The sequence below is a fragment of the Choloepus didactylus genome, chromosome 19, assembly GCF_015220235.1.
Source record: "Choloepus didactylus isolate mChoDid1 chromosome 19, mChoDid1.pri, whole genome shotgun sequence".
Taxonomy (NCBI): Eukaryota; Metazoa; Chordata; class Mammalia; order Pilosa; family Megalonychidae; genus Choloepus; species Choloepus didactylus.
Genome location: NC_051325.1, coordinates 36,356,833 through 36,376,754, shown reverse-complemented (window position 1 = coordinate 36,376,754; position 19,922 = coordinate 36,356,833). Strand labels below are relative to the sequence as shown.

At 48.8% G+C, this 19,922-nt stretch overlaps 1 protein-coding gene across 1 annotated transcript; it reads left to right on the top strand.

The window, feature by feature from the left end:
* Positions 1-721: 721 nt before the first annotated feature.
* SUN5 (Sad1 and UNC84 domain containing 5) lies at positions 722-19,404 on the top strand. Its single transcript, XM_037811146.1, has 13 exons — positions 722-807; positions 2,171-2,226; positions 2,437-2,496; positions 3,928-3,994; positions 4,914-4,975; positions 8,087-8,136; positions 9,198-9,232; positions 9,828-9,936; positions 14,419-14,497; positions 15,502-15,617; positions 17,411-17,578; positions 18,090-18,176; positions 19,273-19,404. Exons 1-13 carry the CDS (start codon positions 722-724, stop codon positions 19,402-19,404), a joined length of 1,107 nt encoding a protein of 368 aa, XP_037667074.1.
* Positions 19,405-19,922: the final 518 nt, after the last annotated feature.

Here is a 19,922-nt window from a genome sequence, read left to right as displayed (position 1 = left end):
CCCCATGTCAAGGTCATCGGGTTAGCAGCTTTCATTCCACCTACGCTTTAATTCCAGTGGTACTTAGCCTGCAATTTGCGCAAGCGCCACCAGGGGGCAAAGGCGCCTTCACTTTTAGCTTCACCATCCAAGTAGCCAGGCTCTGCATAGGCAGGGCTAACAGAAAAAACACTTGGCTGATCATTTCCACTCTGTTCTACTTTTATCTATCCCCAGTAAAAAAGTAAAACTCAATTAAAACAAAACATGAATGTTATTCTGGGTTTTGCTAAAGGGTCCACCAGTAAGCAGCAACGCACTACAAAATGCATTCACATGCAAACTGAGGTGGTAAAGCCAGGACTCTTGGGGGGCGGGGAGCAGGCTGGGGAACAAGAAAAAGCACGGCCTAGATTCTGGAGCCTCAACTCTCATCCCTGCCCAGCCCCTGAGACCCTGGCACACATGGCGCCTCCCGTCTCGAAGTCTCCATCTTAAAAACGGAAAGTTGGTCCCAAGGGGCTCCTCCGAGGGGAGGTTTCAGAGCTGAGCTGGAGGCGGTCTGGGCTCCCACCCGCCTGCTCTGTGAGGTCACAGTGCTGACAGCCCCGCCCGCCCCAGGCAGATTCCACGTGGCACCTACCAGGGGACCTCCAGAGGTGGCAGCAGCTGTAGCCGCTTCCTCCTCGCCAACTCCCCGAGAGCCACTACTATTGTCCCCCATTCCCAGAGAAGGAAATCGATGCCGCGGTCTGCAAGGAACCCGGGAAACCTGGGCGCCCTACCTGAAGACCTGGTCCACAGTCCCAGGGACACCAGGAGCAGAAGGTGAGGACAGCAGACCTGCCCTTTGCCCAGCCCTTTATAGCTTATATAATGCTGGGTGGGCATGATCAACTGCATCTTACAGATGTGGCACCTGATGTCAGAGAAGTGCAACAGTGGCTTTCCCAAAGTCTCCCACTAGGAAGTGGCAGAGCAGTCATCCTTGCAGCACATGCTTTTTGAGCACCTACTGTTTACCAGGCACTGCTCAAAGCGCGGGGAGCACAGGGTTACACAGGCAGAGCTCACAGTCCAGTGAGGGCAGCAGACATTAAACAAGGAACTGAGAGTCTCCGTCTTCTGGGTCTGCCAGGAGGCTTCTGGTGGCAGGTGGCAGAAATTCCAACTCAAAATGATGCCAACCTCAGGGACCCCAAAACAAGGTGCATATCCCAAGGGGCATGCAAAACAATCCACAGGGGTGAGGGAAGAAATTATTAGGATGTCCATGTGTATTTTTAGTGCATCCTCTTTTAATTTATATTCCTTGGGAATGTATAAATAAATTTATACATGTGGGAAGGGTAAATAATGTATCAGCCCAGGGGGGTATGTATATATATGTGTGTGTGTGTGTACACATACACACACACACACATATATATACACATATACATATATATATATATATATATAACTCCTTAATAAATAAATAAACAGAGATACAATGCAGATATAATGAAAAATGTTTGGAGACCATTGCCTTAAGAAGTCAAGGAAATTTATCCCACATAACCGGAGGTTCCAGGGTGTGGGTGGCTTCAGAGTGCATTAGTTCTGTGGATTTTCAGTGCCATCCGAGACCTGGATGCCTGCCATCCCTTTCTGCTCTTCCCTCTGAGCCTCTCTCATGGTTCCATGATGGCAACCTCAGCTCCAGGCATCACACAGGAACATGCCTGTTTGAGGGGAAGGAGAGTGGACGTTGCTTCCTGTGGGTCTCCTTTTCAGCAATAAGAAAGCCTTTCCCCCAAGTTACATATCCTGGAACCCACCCCCCTACCCCACCATAAGTCACCCCTGCAGACCACCCTCATCTTTCACCCAATCACAGCCAGGGGAATGGGCATATCAAATAGGCTTAGCCACATCAGGATTGTCTAAAATCACAGGGGGTAGGAGTGGACAAGGGAACAAAATCAGGCTTCTGCCAACAAGGGGTGGGGGGTGGCTTTTGTGACAACTCCCTGTGACTGCCACAGCACTCTGTCCTTTCCTCAATGGGACACGGATTTAGGATCAGCCAGACCTAGGTCAATCCCTCTCTGTGACTCAGCTTCTCCATCTGGAACAGGGGGCACCAACCCATACCCCCTGACTTCCCTTGTAAATTGTAGATAGTGACTGTGGATCTTACCATCCCCAGGATCACCCGAGGCCGGAATGCCTGCAGGATGGCACAGGGGTCCTCACCAAACACAAGTGAGAAGGAGGGGAGAGGGGAGCCTGGGGTGGGTCTTCACGGGCAGCTGAGGGGCTGAGGTCCAGAGATGTCGAATGGACAATCCAGGGCCACCCAGCGAGGTGGCAGAGGGGCATGGATGCCTGCACCAAACTCTGGGATGCTCCCAGATCTCTGCAGACATCACCCTCCAGTGTGCAGTGATATGACAGCCTTTGTGCTCTCCGCAGGTCCTGACAACTTCCTGTTTCCTGTCAATGCCCCCAGCCTGATTCACTGCATGCTGGGATGTACGTGTACGTATGCACTGAAGAGCTGTCTTTGCCATCCAAGTGGGCTGGAGAAAGAGTCCAGCTTCAGGGCTACAGGGATGGTAGGGAGAGTTGGGCTCTGGAGGCCTTTTCATCAGAGGTATCATTCCAGCCAGGATCCTTTCAGTGGTGGCAAAGAGGGAGACCTGCTGGTCAGAGGAGGAATTAGCTGCCAGACCTGCCCTACAATGCGCCAGAAGGCAGAGGCGAAGACAAGGGAATGGTTTGATACAATTTACCTCCAGGGGCATGGTTTGACCACACCCTAAAGATTGGTCTTCCGTATCCATGTCCATCCACCCACCCATCCACTTATTTACCCATTCAGTCATTTGTCCAACCATCTGTACACTTACCCATTCATCCATGTTACAATATCCATGCATCCCATTAGTTCAGCCATCCAGCCATTGACTTGTCCATCAGTTCACCAGATCTTCATCTGTTGATATGCACATCCATCCAGTCATCAATCCATCCATCCCTCTATCCATCCATCCATCCCCCATCCATCCATCCCCCATCCACCCATCCATCCATCCACCCACCCATCCATCCATCCACCCATCCACCTACCCATCCATCCAACCTCTCATTCTCCCATCCCCTCATCCATCCACCTATTCATTCATCTTCCAAGTCAGCCATATCCATTCTCTCATCCATCCATGCATCCTCCTATGTATCTATCCATTCATCTATACCCCATTAATCCAAACATCCAATCTCTCTTCCATTCTTCCACCCATCCGTTCTTTCAGCAAGTACCCTGAATCTCTACTTTTTTTATTAGAGAAGTTGTAGGTTTACAGAAAAATCATGCAGAAAGAACAAAGTTCCCATATATACCTCCCTCACATGCAGTTTCCCTATTATTAACACTTTACATTAGTATGATGCTTTGTCACAATTGATGAAACAATATTATTATAATTATACTATTATCTGTAGTCCATAGTTTATATTACAGTTCACTGTTTATGTTGTAGAGTACTAAGGTTTGCTCAAAATTTTTATTCTGCTAACATATTTACAACTTAAAATTTTCCATTTTAATCATTTTCACGAACGCTACTTTTTGCATGGCCCCATGCTGGGCAATGAACCAAACAAGAACCCTGCCCTTGAGAAGCTCTCTGTTTCTGGGGGAATGGGTTTTAGCACATCCCAGTCTTTTCATGCTCCTGAGTCATTACTAAGTGCCTGTTGATTGCCAGCTGCAAGAATAGCTCACTCCAAGCTGGCGCTTCCCCATAAGCAGAGCAAGGGGCTGTCCTGGACTTGACCAGCAAATCAGAAGGGTCTCCCAGCTCCAGGGTCTTCCTCCGGCCCCAGGAGAATCAGCGAGCCTTCCTAGTGGGTACAAGGATGAGGGTGCAGCTACTCACTGCTCTCCTGTCTCCTCTGCAGCCTGGATCAACAACCTGGCCTGCACCCTAAGGACTCGAACCCAACATGTTCTGTTCAACACATGCAGGTGAGCAGGGGCATGGGTGGGGGGTGGTTGAGGGGGCTGAGAATGGGCAACTGGAGACCAAGGCAGCCCCCTCATTGGTTTGGACCTTCCCTTTGGTCATCAGACCAGATAGGCTACTCCACACCTGACTTGCAACAGACCCCTCACCCCAGAACCCACTGTGGCTCCCCATTGCTCCAGCTTCTCAGCCTGCTGCCCTCTGGAATCCTGCCTGACCCTTCCTCTCCAACCTGCCCTCATTCTGCTTGCATCTGTTGATCCATTGAGTCAGCAGGGTGAGAGTTCTCACTCCCTGGGCACACCACTGCCATTCCCACCTCCACACCTTTGTACCTGCTTTTCTTCTGGCCCGGAATGCCCATCCCTTCCTTTCTGTTTACCCTTGCTGCGCACGTAAATCTCTCTGAATTCCTGCAAAGCTGTTCACTTCACTCACTCATTTAAAGTTTAAATCTTAAGTGTTTCCTGAATGCCTGCTCGGTCCCACCCATGGCCCCGCCACTCGTGAGCTCACAGTGAGGTAGGGAAGCAGACACCAAACCACACAGACCCAGCCGAGACTGTTGACTCTGGAAGTCTTAGGAGGAAGGGACATTTGAGCCAAACCCTGAAGGATGAACTCACCAGGGAGAGAAGAAGGGAGGGTACAAACAGTCCGTGGATGGAGAGAGGGAGCAAGGAGGAGGAGGGTGAACTCTGTGAGTTCATCTCTGATGGCCCAAAATGCTGGAGTAAGAGCTTTCTTTCCTCTGGGACACTGGGGAACCACGGAAGGTGGTCGGCATCTTGGAGAGGGCACCCGGAAAGAGAGCTGCCCCTCAGGGCAGGGAAAGGGAAAGAAAGCAGCAGGGCCAGGCCGGGACTTGGCAGTCGGTACAAAGCCCGGCCTTCCCTTGACCACTGCGTCTCTGCCTTCCAGATTCAAGCTGTTCTGCCAGATGATCATGGAGAAGACAAGCATTCTGGTCCTCTGTGGGTTCGGTGCGTCCCCAGGCCCCTGCCAGTTTCAGGTCATGGTGCTCCTGGGCTCCAGCCCAGCCTGGTGTGGGCAAGAGCAAGGGCTCTGGCAATGATGAGCTGGGCAAGACACTGCCCCTCTGTGAGCCTCAGTTTCCCCATCTGTGTAATGGGTGTTGCTGTGAGGATTAAATGAGATGAAGACCAAGGAAAAAAAAATTTTAAACTAAGAAGTGCTTTAAAAACTGTATGGCTCTCCCAAGCTCTGTTTGATAATTATTACTCCCTTGTTCTGGGTTTCTGGGGTCTCTTTGCAACCATACCAGTGCTCCCACGTTACAGCTTTGCTTTCTGAAGCAAAGGAATCTCTTTTTCCCTCTATTTGCGTATCCTGATCTGGGAGCAGGAGTCGGGGGGCAAGGACTGAGAGGGGGAGAATCAGCTCTGCATGGGGTAATGAACATCGACTCCCAGGAAACTTCCCAGGTTTACTGAAATATAATTCCTATACCATAAGGTCACCGTCCCAAGTCAGTAGTTGTTGTTCAGTCCCAAGGTTGGGCATCCATCACCACTATCACATTCCAGAATATTTTCACCACAAGCCCCTGGCTGTCTTTCCCCATTCCTCCTCCCCCAAACCCTAACCAACCATGAATCCACTTTTTGTCTCTATGGATAAGCCTATTCTGGACATTTCAGAAAAATGATAAACAACATTTGACCTTTTCTGTCTGGTTTCTTTCACTCAGTATCATGTTTTGAAGTTTGACCCTGTCATAGCACGTCACTCCTTTTTTTTTTAATTGTGGAATGTAACCTATTTACATGTGATAACTTTCCAAGTACAATTTAACAAGGAGTTAGAGAGCAAATTTCAAAGAATGTTATAGATTACATGCGCTTCATTCCTTTTTATGGCTGAAAATATTCCATTTTACGGAGATACCATGTTTGTTTATCCATTCATCAGTTGATAGATATTTGGGTTGTTTCCATTTTTTTGGTTATTATTAATAGTGCTGCTATGAACACATTTTCAATTCTCTTGAATGTATACCTATGAGTAGAATTGCCGAGTCAGATGGTAACTCTATGTTTAACTATTTGAGGAATTGTCAAACTTTTCTGAAGTAGCTGCACTGTTTTTACTTTCCCACCAGCAAGGTACATAGGTTCTAATTTCCCCACATCCTCATCAGCACTTGTTATTATCTCTTTTTAGATAATAGCCATCCTAGTGGGTGTGAAGTAGTATCTCTTTGTGGTTTTGATCTGCGTTTCCCTAATGACTAATAATGTTGAGCATCTTTTCATGTACTTTTTGGCCATTTGTATATCTTCTTTGGAGAAATGTCTATTCAAGTCCTTTGCCCATTTTTTAAATTGGGTTACCTCTTTATTCTTGAGTTGTAAGAGTTCTTTTTATAGTCTAGACACAAGTCCCTTATCAGATACATGATTTGCAAATATTTTCTCCCATTCTCTACATTTCCTTTTCACTTTCTTGATGGTGTCCTTTGCAGCACGAAAGTTTTTAATTTTCATGTTCAATTTATCTGTTTTCTTTTGTTGCTTGTACTCTTAGTGTCATATCAAAGAAACTATCACTTAACTCAGTTCACGAATATTTACTCATGTTTTCCTTTAAGGGTTTTATACATTTGGCTCTTACACTTAGGTGTTTGATCCATTTGGAGTTAATTTTTGTATATGGTGGATGTAGGGGTCCAACTTCTTTCTTTTGCATATGGATATCCAGTTTTCTCAGCATTATTTCTCGAAGAGACTATTCTTTACCCCATTGAATTGTCTGGGGACACTTGTCAAAAAAATCTGTTGACAATAAACGTGAGGGTTTATTTCTCGACTTTCAGTTCTATTCCACTGATCTCTGTGTCTATCCTTATGCCATTTCCACACTGCCTTGATTACTGTGGCTTTGTAGGAATTTTTGAAACTATGATGTAAGTCCTCCAGCTTTGTTCTTCTTTTCGATATTGTTTTCACTATTATGGGTCTCTTACATTTACATATGAAATTTCGGATCAGACTGTCAATTTCTGCAAAGAATCCAATGGGATTTTGATAGGGATTGCATTGAAGCTGTAGATCAATTTGGAGAGTCTTGCCATTTTAACATTATTAAGTCTTCTAATCCATGGGACATGGGATGTCTTCCCCTTACCGATGGATATCTCTACGTTTTCTTTAACTTCTTTTGATGATGTTTTGTAGTTTTCAGAGTACAAGTTTTGTGCTTCTTTTGTTAAATTTATTCCTAAGTATTTTATTCTTTTTACACTCTCATAAATGGCATTCTTTTTAGATTTTCATTTTCAGATTTTTCATTGCTAATGGATAGAAATACAATTGTTTTTGTATATTGATCTTGTATCCTGCAACCTTGCTGAACTCATTTATTAGTTCTGACACTGAGCAAGGCACCCGGTCTTAGAAACCTTAAGATTCTACATACATGAGAATCCGAATAGAGATAGTTTTACTCCTTCCTGTCCAATCTGGATGCCTTTTATTTCTTTTCTTGTCTAATGAACTGGCTACACCCTCCAGTACAATGTTAAATAGAAACAAGAGCAGACATCCTTGTCTTGTTCCTGTTCTTTGGGAGGAATATCCAGTCTTTCACCATTAAATGAAGTTAGCAGTGGGTTTTTCATAGATGGCCTTTATCAGGTTGAGGACGTTCCCTTCTCTTCCTAGGTTGTTTATCATGAACAACAAATAAGTTTTAAAGGGTTCTAATTCATGCCTTGAATGGTGGGATTTCAGATACTACAGAGGCCGTCAAATGCAAGGAAGGCCACTTGCCCTTCTTCTGCCTCCAGCTATCCCCTGTAGTGCTGGGACAGGGTGAGGGGGAGAAGAGACACTGATTTTTTGGTTTATGTGAGACAATTTGCCTACATGATCCCAGTTGATCATGAAGTGGATATTACTGTTATTCCCATTTTATAGAGGAGGAAACTGAGCTACAGAGCAATTAAATGACTTCTCCCAAAGTTGCACAAGGCTAGTAAATGGGAAAGCTGTGTTTTAAACCCAGATGTCTTACTTCTGGAGTCTAGGCTCCTAACTTTCCATGTTACAAGGTTCATTCTCATTGCCCCACAGGATTCTGGGTGTTTTCTATGTACTTACCATCGAAAATGGAAGTCTGGCAGGTGAGTGTGCCCGATTCAGGCCCCACCACTGACAGGTCCCACCCCATCCAGTCTATGTCACCTCCGTCTTCCCGTCACTCTCACCACATCTAGACCCTAATCAGTTCCTGACTCATCCCGGCTCCAAACCTCTGCCTTTGCCAGGCCATCCACTTGGAACCCAAGTGACTTTCAAGGACCAGATGCAATAGTGCCATCTCCAGGGTGCCTCCCCTGCCTCTCACCCCCAAATGTGGTCCCTCTCTCCTTCCTCAGGCCTGCCCACCCCCTCAGGGTGGGATGGTAAGGACAGGGAACACATTACTGTCTCTGTTCAAGGAAGTTTGTTCTTCTCTCAAATGAGATGACAGCATTTGCTTTGTGGTTTCCGGAGAGGAAGGAAGAGGAAATCAATAGTCAGAGCTCCCTGTCTGAGAAAAACATCTCAGGTCTATACGGAAAGGGCATCTGAGAAGTCCTTCCCTCCCTCTCCTCTTCTTCACCTAATGAAGTCCTTCACATACTTCAGGATCCAGCTAAAATGTCACCTCTTCCAGAAGCACCCAAGCAAATGCAGTTGCATTCCCTTCCCTTCTCTCCTCCCATAATTTTCTGCAATCATGAATGCAGTTTTCTGTAACCATGACTGTCTCCCCAGCTGGACTGGTAGCTCCTTGAAGGCAGGAGCCAGATCTGATTCATCCCAGCAATGTTCAGCTCGGAGCAAGGCATAAGGGTTATTACCACTAATCAATGTTGTATGACCAGATGGCCAGCCAGATGGGAGTGTGAATGGAGGGAGAAAGGATGGAAGGATGGAAGGATGGAAGGATGGATGGATGGATGGATGTATGGGGTATGGTGGATGGATGGGGGAGGGGTGGATGATAGGATGGATAAAAGGGAGGGTAAATTGGAATTTGGATGGATGGTAGGTGGCTGGATGGATGGATGGGAGAGCAGACAGGGAGAGAGATGAATGGGTGGATTTATGGTTATGGGAGAATGGATGAATGAGGCTCTGTTGGGCCTATATTAGACCATCTGAAGGAGATCCATTGATTTCTTCAACTCCCCAACAGGATGACAGCATAAATGGTCCGCTGCAGAGCTTGAAGTAAGAGGAACCTACTGGGCAGTCCTATTATCACTCAAAAATCAGAGCCAGAGCCAGGATCTGGGATGTATTGGCTAAGAATATGGGTTCTGCAGGCAGACCAACCTGAGTCCAAATCTGCTCCCATGCTTCCTATCTGGCTGATCTTACACAAGTCACTTCACCTCTCTGGGCCTCAGACTCCTCATTTATGAAATGGGGCATAACACCCACCTTGCTCTGGGTAATTATGGGCACTAAAGAAGATGTGCCTTGAATAGTTCCTGTCCCTTAGTCAGGCTTAACAAATGATGGCTGAGGAGAAATTTTAACCAAGACACCACCTGGGTGGCAGCATCCTTAATTGCAGGTAAAATACTTAGGAATATCTGGAAGGAGCAATGCTTAAGGATATTTAAGGTGGGAGGGAGAGCAAGAGCAATGGCTAATGCTTTGAAGGTAAGAACCAATCTTCTGGGTGGTCCAGGGATGGGCCCAAGAGAGTGATAGAATGTGAAGCTAGTTCTCTGAGGGCTGACTGCAGAGGGAGAAGCTGAGGGCGGCAATAGCAGCATCGCAAATCAGTCAGTCCATGTTGTCACTCCTCCTTGGGAAGGATGTACCAGGAGAAGGTGCGACATCACACTGGGGAAATCCAGGACCTCCGAGGTAGCATGAACCAGCTCATCGCCAAGCTCCAGGAAGTGGAAGCCATGTCAGACGAGGTGAGATGCTGGCCCTTCTGCCCCCAGACACTTCACTTCTCTCTTAGTTTGATGCTCTGTTTCCTATACCCCAAGTCGTCCTTGTGGTTTCTTCCCTCATTTTGGTGGAGCACATTCCTCAATAATTTTCTGGAAAATATATATATTTAAGAGATAATATTTTAAGAGAGAATAATTTATATTATAATATTGTATATTATAATTTTGAAGGAAGTACACCACTGTATTCCAGTTTCTACTGTTGCTGTTGAGAAGTCTAATGCCACTCATTAATTCTTTGACTGTGGTCTCTTTTTTATCCCTGGAAGCTTGTAGGATATTCCTTTTGTCTCCAAAGTTCTATATTTAACCTGCTTAGGAGTTTGCTGAGCTTACTGGATCTGTGCATTGATGTCTTTCCATAGTTTTGGAAAATTCTCAGCTATTATCTCTTAAAATACTACCTCTTCCCCCATTCTCTCTCCCTGCCTTCTGGGACTCCAATTACAGGCACGTTAGACCTTTTGAATGTGCTCCACATAACTCCTATGCCATTATCTGGTTTGTCTGGGATTTTTTCATTCTTTTTTTTTTTTTCTATGTTCTTAAGTTCTGATATTTTCTTTTGACCTTTCTTCAGGCTCACTGGTAAACCTTTATTCTGCTCTGTCCAATCTACTGTTAAATCAATTCATTTAGTTCCTAATTTCAGATATTGCATTATTTAGCTCTAGAATATATGCATGACTCTTTTTCATATATTTTAATTCTATGGTGAAATTCTCCAATATATCATCTATGTTGCCCATCATTTCCATATAAATGGAATCCTACAGTATGCTCTTTTTACATCGGTTTTCTTTCACTCAGAATAGTGTCTGTGAGATTCATCCATGTGGTCATGTGTATCAGTAGTTATTCCCCCCCCTTTTTATTGCTGAGTAGTATTCCATTGTATGGGTATACTATAGTTTATTTATACATTCTACAGATGATGGACATTGGGCTGTTTATAGGTTGGGACTCTTATGAATAAAGCTCCTATAATCATTCTTGTACATCATTTTGTGAACATATATATTTACTTCTCTTGGGTATGTATTGAGGAGTGGAACTGCTGGATCAAAAGGTATGATTATGTTCATTTTACTAGATGCTGCCAATCAGTTTTCCCATTTACACTCCCACCCAGAGTGTATGCAAATTCCAGTTCTCCCACATCCTTGCCAACACTTGGTATTATCAGTCCTTTCAACTTTAGCCATTCTGGTGGATGAAAAGTTATATGCATTGATGTCTTTCCATAGTTTTGGAAAATTCTCAGCTATTATCTCTTAAAATACTACCTCTTCCACCATTCTCTCTCCCAGCATTTGCATTTCCTTAATTTTTAATACTATTGACTGTCTTTTCATGTATTTATTGACTATTTGGATTTTTAATTCTGTTGCTCTTTTTTAAAAATCTGGATCAACTTTTTCTTATTGATTGAACAAGTTCATATATATTATGGATACACATCCTTTGTTGACTATCTTCTCTCAGTCTATAGTGTGCCTTTTCACTCTCTTAATGGTGGTGAACAACAGTTCCTAATTTTAATTAAATTTAATGCATCCGTCTTTTCCTTTACGTTCAGAGCCTTCGGTGTCCTGTTGAAGAAATCTTCACCTGTCCCAGCAGAGGCCCTCTGTTTTCATCCTCTCTAGCGACTAAACATCCAGTCTTCTTCTAGGGGACAGGAGAAGTCACCTGGCTTCTCAGGGAGGGGGTGTGAGGGTGTCTTGGGGTTGGGGGGTCCTAACTGCTTCTTAAATGGCTTCCATGCAATTCTCCTCTACCCCAATTCCAGAGGCTCCCAATGCCACCAATCCTGAGCTTTTTTTGAGGCTTTCTCAGTTCCTCTAAGTCAGTGGTTCCTAACCAGGGGCAGTTTTGCCTTCTGGGGAACTTACGGCAATATCTGGGGATGTTTTTGGTTGTCTCAACTGTGTTGGAGGATGCTGTTGGCATCTGGGAGGTAGAGGCCAGGGATGCTGCTAAGCATCCTACAACGTACGGACAACCCCCCACAAGAAAGAATGATCCAGCCCAAAATGTCAGTAGTGCTAATGTTGGGAAATCCTGTGCTAAATCTTTCCCCCACCTACACACCTGTGTTCCCACTTCCAAAATGTTACTGCTGTCTCCAGGGCCACCACGGGCACATATTGTGCCTTTGTGCAAATTGGGAAAAATCACCTGCTCTGGGCAGACAAATTTGCCAAAGTCAACTTTCTGTAGCCCAAAGGGCAGATTACGGGCTGGACTTCAGTCCTGTTCAAGGCCCCTTCTGCAGTGCACAACTTGTGCAACCATACCCAGCAGCTTAGTTGTCTCCTCTCCTATTCTCCCCATGCATATGGGTTTGAGTGTAGATTAAATTTTTTTTTTTTTTACAATTCTGTAGTGGTTTGTTGTTTTTCCTTCATTGTGGTAACATATATATAATGCAAAATTTCCCATTTTAACCATTTAAGTCCCTTAACTATAGTTTTAGTGGAGTATTAAGAGAAAGCAAAACTAGTTGATGTGTTTAATCTACCATCTTTACCTAGAAACTGAGTTTTTAAAGGAGTTAACAATGGGGGAGACCACTGTATAAAATTCAGCAACATTTCCTAAAACTCCTCTTTACCTTCTATTGTTCCAAAGGCCCAGTTGCCACTGGCCCTTCCTCTCCCCGCAGGCTTCTGTCAGGCTGGGAAGGGAGAGCGTGGCAGTCACTCCTACGTTTTGTAGACGTTTCCTCCCTGACCATGCGGGAGGTATCACGAGGGGGCAGCTGACTTGCTGGGATGGTGAGCGGAGTGCCTGTAACACTGAGGGCCAGGCTGCCTGGGTCTGATCTCATCTCTACCACCTATAGACTGACTATGAGACTTTGGCCAATTTACTCAACTTCTTTGTGCCTCAGTTTCCTCATCTAGAAAATGGGTTGTCGAGGATTAAATGTGATAATTCATGTAAATTCTTAAAATAATGTCTGTCAGATGGTAGACACTGACTAAATATTGCTGCCTTTGAAAAAAGGTGGAGTCCAAAGGCATACTCTAATCAATATGCATTTATTAAGCACCTCCTGCATGCTAAGCTTTGTGCTGGGAATCAAAGATCAGGTATAAACTAGATCCAGTCCCTGCCCCTCAAGGCACTGCCCAGATCTGTGGATCCCACAGGAGAAACCCCCACCAAGTCATGGGCCAGAAAGAGGGTGGCCCGGTTTTAATGAGGAATAAGTGAGAATCTGCCCAGCAAACAAGGCAGAGTATGGCTGTGCAACCTCAGAGAAGTCATCTACCTCTCTGAGCCGCAGTTTCCATATCAACAAAATAGAATCATAAACACTAACCTGCAACAATCCAACTATTGCTCTAATTGTTTTTGCTGCATAACAATCTACCCCAAAACTTAGTGGTATAAAACAACCACTTGATTATGCTCAGGGATGCTGAGGGTCAAGCATTCAGACAGGGAGCAGAGGAGTTATTCTAACTCAGCCAGGAAGTCTCAGGGCTTAAGGGCTCTGGAGGTCCTTCCTTCACTCACGTGTCTGGAGGTGGATGCCGGCCATCAGCAGGGAACTTGTTGAAGGTGTTGGCCAAAGCACCCACACGTGGCCTCTCCATGTGGCCTGGGCATCCTCACGGCATGGCAGCTGGGCTCCCTTTCACAACAGTCTCCGAGGTCACCCGGCATCACCCATGCCCATCCAGATTGAGGAACTTAGTCCTCACCTGTCCATGAGAAGAGTGTCAAAGTAACCTGGGGAGAAGAGCATGTGGGACAGAGACATTGTTGTGGCCACTTTTGGAAAAAGGCAACCTGCCACAGCATGAAGAGTCTGATAAATATAATGGCTGACATTTATTGAGCGCCTACCATGTACAGGCTCAGTGCTAAGGCTTGTCGTCTTTATCTGGCAGTAGAGTGCAGTGGTGAAAAGCCTGAACTCTGGAAACAAACTGTCTGCCCCAGCTGTGTGACCTTGGACACATTACCTCTTCGTGCCTCAGTATTCTCATCTCTACAATAGGGATAACAATAGAACCTGCCACCTAGGGTTGCTATAAGCGGATAAGAGTGAACATATGTGAAGCTGAGAACAGTCCTGGCACACAGTAGGGGCTTTATAAGTCCCACTCTGAGCCCTGGGAGGTAGCCGCTATTGTCCCCATTTTACAGACAAGAAAAACAAGTTTCAGAGAGAGGTTGTAACTTGCCCCAGGCTCCACTCTATAAAGGTCTGTCTGACTCCAGAGCCCCTGCCCTTCACCTCATCGTGACCCCCATGACCATGGAGGTGAAAGCACGGTGTGAACCAGCGGGTATGGAGTGGGGGGCCACAGGCTGGGGGTGAGCAGGCAGGGAGCACAGCCCCCGTCACCTGGCGGGGACACTCACCTGTGGATTCTGATCAGTGAGAACACACCAGGGCCCTACCTGTGTTTTCTACCTTCTCAGCAAAAAATGGCCCAGAAAATAATGAAGATGATACAAGGAGATTACATCGAAAAGCCGGACTTTGCCCTGAAGTCTATAGGTAAGTGACACGCCCCAGCGTCCCATCTGCCCACCTCAAGTCTCCTCAGAAACTCTTCGGAGGGTGGGTTTCAGCTCTGGTCATGTACATCCTCTGCTACTAGGAAGTTCATCCTCAGAGCTAACCTCTTCTCCCCATCTGTTTTTTTTTGCTTTGGTTTTCTGTTTTCTCTAATGGTGTGGGGTGGGGGGCAGAATGGGGGGCAAGGAAGTGCCACCCCCAGGCCCCGGCACTGCCCTGGCCCCTCTGCCTCCCCTGCCCCCTCTCTCCCTCCCCAAACCTGGGCAGGCTTTGGGACACAGTGGGGAGCAAGGCAGAGCCAGCCCTGCCCTCAGAGCTGGGGGACACTGGCCTCAAAAACACAGGCAGAAGTGTGGTTGGGAATCTGTGCTTTGGGAAAAATAAAGCAGGCAACGGAGGGGAGGGAGCCCGGGCGTCCTGGACGCCGCCGGCCACAGCCAGTGGGGCCAGCGTGGGAGGAGCAAGGCAGGGCCGCCGGGCCGGAGGGCACACTCAGAGGCCCTAGGCGACACTGGCTGACCCAGATGCCCTCGGGTTTGCCTTATGAAGGGAAATGGTGAGACGTGGGATAGGAGGGCATCATCCACAACCCCTGAGTGACCTTGATCTCACTTACCCTCTCAGGATGGGGGTTTCCTCATCTGTAAAATGTGAATACCAATGGCCAGGGGAAGAGGCCAACTATGGTGAGCACTGGCTCTGTGCCAGGCACTGCTGGACACACACTTCAGTGCATTAACTCACTTCAGCAGCACCACAGCCCTATGAAGCAGATGCCATTATTGCTATTATTATCAGCACTATGTTACTCCCATTTCCCAGAGGAGAACCCCGAGGGTCAGAGAGGACCAGTGGCCATCCAAGGTGCTTGCCCGACATACAGTGAGCCACCGGTCAGTGAGGCTCCCTCCACTGGTCAGAAGCCAGAGAGGTGGGCTAGGGCTGGGAGTTGCTTGGCTGAGACCCCCTCACCTCCCATGTAGGGGCCACCATCGACTTTGAGCACACGTCACCCACATACAACTATGACAAGGCTCGCTCCTACTGGAACTGGATCCGACTGTGGAACTACGCACAGCCCCCGGACGTGATCCTCGAGGCAGGGGCAGTGGCGGGAGGCAAGGGGAGAGGGGCAGGGGCCAGGAACAGGGAACAGGGATGGGGCTAGAAGCAGGAAGAGATGGAACTAGGGGTTGGGAGTGGTTGTTGGGGGACAGGGGCCTAGGGTTGGGTAGGGATAGGAGCAGGGACAGATGGAGGGGACAATTGACAGAGTCAGAGGCAGGGAGAAGTCAGGGGCAGGGGTCGGGATCAGCGGGCAGGGGCAAAGGTGGGTACAGGGGGCCAAGGCCCCTAATGGGGATAGGGCAGAAGCAGGGGACAGAGACGGGGGCAGGGACAGCCTGCTTTAACATTGGAGGCTCCCCACCATCCAGCCCCCAAGACTTGAGTGTCAGGGGATCCTCGGGACCACCCTGGGGGTGGGCCCTTTAGATCCTCATTTTGCAGAGGAGACTGGACTCGAAGAGCCCAAGTCACTTGCCCGAGGCCACCAAACTGGACATTGGATTCAAACCTGGGCCTTCACCTCTCTCGAATCCTGCCTCACAGATGAGGAAACTGAGGCCCAGAGAGGAGAAGGGGCCTCTCTGTTCACAGAACAAGGACCTTCCTTCAGCAAGCACCAGCTGAGCATCTCATCCTAGTGGTCCATCCTGGGCAATGCCAAAGCCACGTGTGTCTTGTCCTTGGGCCCCACCCTCATGAGCTCCAAGATGACAACACTCAGGGGCTGGGGCAATGGCCATGGCTGGCAGGGACTGGGAGGCTTCCTGGTAGAGGAGGCCATGGCTAAGCAGAAGTTCGTCAGGCAGAGAGGAGTGGCGAGGGCACACCAGGCAGAGGGAACTGAGGGCCAAGGCCAAGCAATGTGGCCAGGGAGGGCCAGGAGGTTGGCAGATCCAGGCCAGGGGAGGCGCCAGCCCAGGGTCACAAAGTGCTGGCTGCAGCCAGGTTTGGAGCAGTGGTAGAGCCGGCCCAGCAAGGACTCTGTCCCTCGGGCCCACCTCCACCCTCCAGCCTGACCAAGCTCCCTCTGGTTCTCCACATGGTCAGGTGCAACTCACCAGTGGGCCTTATACATGCTGTTCCCTCTGCTTGGAATGCCCTTCCCTGTCCTACCTTCCCGGCTAACTCCTACTCCCTGTCTCAGCTCCTCCAGGAGGCCTCCCCTGATCCCCACATCCCCCCGCACCCTCATCCTAGCATCTACTGTTTCAGTGGAGAACCACTCACAGTCTCCAACACAAGTGTCTCTAAGACACTCAGAACCTGCTGAATGAGTGTCCTTGCTGTGTGATTTTGGCCAAACCACTTTCCCTCTCTGGGCCTCCAGTTAAACTTCTCAGGGCAGGAGATTATGGCATTAATGAGAAACTCTGGAGTCAAATTGGACCTGGGTTATACTTCCAGGTCTGGGTGGCCCTGGACAAGTCACTTCCCTCCTCCCTTTTTCAATTTCCTCATCTGTAAAATGTAAATAATTGTGGTGCTTTTGTCACAGGGTGGTTGTAAAATCATGTAAAGAATGATGGGAGGGATGAGTGAATGAATGAATGAATGAACAAATAAGCGAATGAACAAACAGGAGCCAGGGGTAGAGGCTGGAGGCTGGGAGGCCCTGCCTCACTGCACTGGGCTGGAGGGAAGGTCCAGCCCTGCCCCAGGCAGTCAGGGCAGCTCTCCTGGAAGGGGTGGCACTCGAGCCAAGCTTTGTAGACAGGAAGGACCTGCCTCAACCAGGAGGGCTGGAGAGGCCTAGGGAAGCCAGGTCAGGATGCACAAGCCCCCTCACCCATCCAGCATGGCCCCCATCGCACCTGCCTCTTCCAGCCCAACATGACACCTGGCAACTGCTGGGCCTTTGCGGGAGACCGCGGCCAGGTGACCATCCGTCTGGCCCAGAAGGTCTTCCTGTCCAACCTCACCCTGCAACACATCCCCAAGACCATCTCACTGTCGGGCAGCCTGGACACCGCCCCCAAGGACTTCGTCATCTACGTGAGCATGTCCTGGCAAGGAGCAGCATTTAAGGAGAGGCACAGCCTCATGGTGGGGTTGCAGACACCGTGACAGTGTGCGCCCGGCCCATGCAGGCCAGAGCGGGTGAATGAAGCTTAGTAAGGCTGGGAATAGCCAAGGTGGGGTTCAGATCTTGGCCCCCAGTGATAGGGGATAAACAGCTCCTCTACTTTGACCCAAGCTTTTCAGAGGCAAAAGAGTCTTCAGAGACCACTGAACCTCCATTTCATTGATAAGGAAACTGAGACCCAGAGAGGGTCAGGGGAACACCCCAATCTCTCAAGCCAGTGGCCGAGTTAGAAGGAGCCCCTCAGCTTCTGACCCCCAGTCGAGTGCTCTTTCCTATCATTGCTGTGCTGCAATGGAACAGTGGCAGAAATGGTAGGAAGCTCCCCATCCTTGGAGGTGTGCAAGTCACAGCTAGAGAGAGGAGGCACCCTCTGAAGACCCGGCCTCCACCTGACATCTTCTCTTGGTTCTGGTTCTGCAGGGCATGGAAGGCTACCCCAGGGAGGAGGTGTTCCTGGGGGCATTTCAGTTTCAGCCAGAAAACATCATTCAGATGTTCCCACTCCAGGTACCTGAGCAAAGCTGCCCGTGTCGAGCACCTGCCAAATGTGCACTGAGTGCAGGGCTTTACCCAGGGGACCCCACCTCACCCCCACCAGCCCTGGGAGGGGCACAATGATTACTAACCCACTTAACAGAGGAAGAAACTGAGGCTCAAAGAGATGGAACCACTGCCAGGGCCAGGAGCAGGACCTGAGGGAGAGCCATCCAACACCAGCCACCCTCCAGTTTTCCTGATCTGCCCAGGAGCCACCTTGCTGCATTTCCTCCCAGAGACAGCACATGTTGAGCAAGAGGGGCCCACTGGGGCTGGTACCGGTGGCTCCAAACTTAGAGCCTCGATACTGGGAAGCTCTAATTAGCACCTGAGGCAACTGTGGAGGCAGGTAGGGAAAACTGAGGTCTGGGAGAAAGAGAGCTGGGGACAGAAGCAGGAGCGGAGGGACAGCTGCTGAAACAGCCTGAGACTCAATGGGGCGAGTGTCCAGACTTGGAAATCAGGCTGACACTGGCCCCAATCCCAGCCCAACCACAAATACTGTGTGATCTTGGGCCATTCCCTTGCTCTCGGCCTCAGTTTCCCTTTCTGTAATTCCCTGGGTGGTTAAGAGCATCCAGTGAGATCTTGCAGCCCAAGTGCCACCATTCCCTTCCTACATTGAACAGGGACTGTAATAAGCACAGGTCCATGCCCTCTTAAGGGGTGTGGGATTGGGGCTGCACTCAGAGAGAATCTGCTATATGCCCAGGGCTGCTAAATCGTCTAGCCCCAAGATCTTGTTTCATGCAGCAGCCCTGGAAATCAGAGATCCCCATTCCCATCTTACAGAGGGGGGAAACTGAGGGCCAAAGACAGGCAGTGGCTTGGCCAGGGTCCCACAGCACATGGGTGGCAGGGCCCCAAGGCTGGGACCCCTCTGGCCCCCAGCCCCTGAGCACTGACTTGCTGTGTGGCCTTGGGACAGCCCATTCCCCTCTCTGGGCCTTAGTTTCCCCACCTCTGAAATGGAAGGGTCCCCTTCCACTCCCCAACACCCTTCTGGCCAGGCAGGGTGGGGGCCTCCATGTGACTTATTCCTCACATCTTCGACTCTCTCTTCCAGAACCAGCCTGCCCGGCCTTTCAGAGCCGTCAAGGTGAGGATCTCCAGCAACTGGGGAAACCCACGCTTCACCTGCCTGTACCGTGTGCGCGTCCACGGCTCCGTGGCCCCGCCCAGAGACCAGGCTAACTAGACCCTCCTACTCCCAGAGAGATTAAAGTTTATTCTTCACTCCCCAGAGGAAGTCTAAGTGTCTTTTGGCCCTGGAGAGTGCAGGTGACTAGGCGCTTGACGTCCGAGGCCACAGTTAGAAACTGTTGAGCAGGTGCTGGGAGCCGGGCTCCCTCACAACACCCTACACTGCCCCATTTCACAAGTGGGGACAACAGAGGCTCTGAGCAACAAAGTGACTTGCCAGAGCTGATGCAGCCAGCGAATGGCAGAGCCAGGATTCAAAGCCAGGCAATCTGAGCTCTGTTCATGAGATGCCTCCCTGGCTTCAAGTCAAACTCTACCTCTGACCCAGGTGGGACTTTGGGCAAGACCCGGCTCTCTTGGGGCCTTGAACTCCCATCTGTGCCATAGGGATGGAATTATGGCTGTAGGGGAAGTGGGAGGTGAGAAGTCCCACCCGGCCCTCCGCAGTGTGTTTCAACATCATACGGACCATTTACTGTGTGACATTAGGCAGGATAGGATACACACCCTCTC

Excerpts from the sequence above, each read along its gene's own strand:
- SUN5 (XM_037811146.1), top strand. The coding sequence starts at position 722 with ATGCCGCGGTCTGCAAGGAACCCGGGAAACCTGGGCGCCCTACCTGAA. Across the intron at positions 14,498-15,501 it reads CTTTGCCCTGAAGTCTATAG|GGGCCACCATCGACTTTGAG; the intron begins GTAAGTGACACG and ends CCTCCCATGTAG. Across the intron at positions 18,177-19,272 it reads TTCAGATGTTCCCACTCCAG|AACCAGCCTGCCCGGCCTTT; the intron begins GTACCTGAGCAA and ends TCTCTCTTCCAG.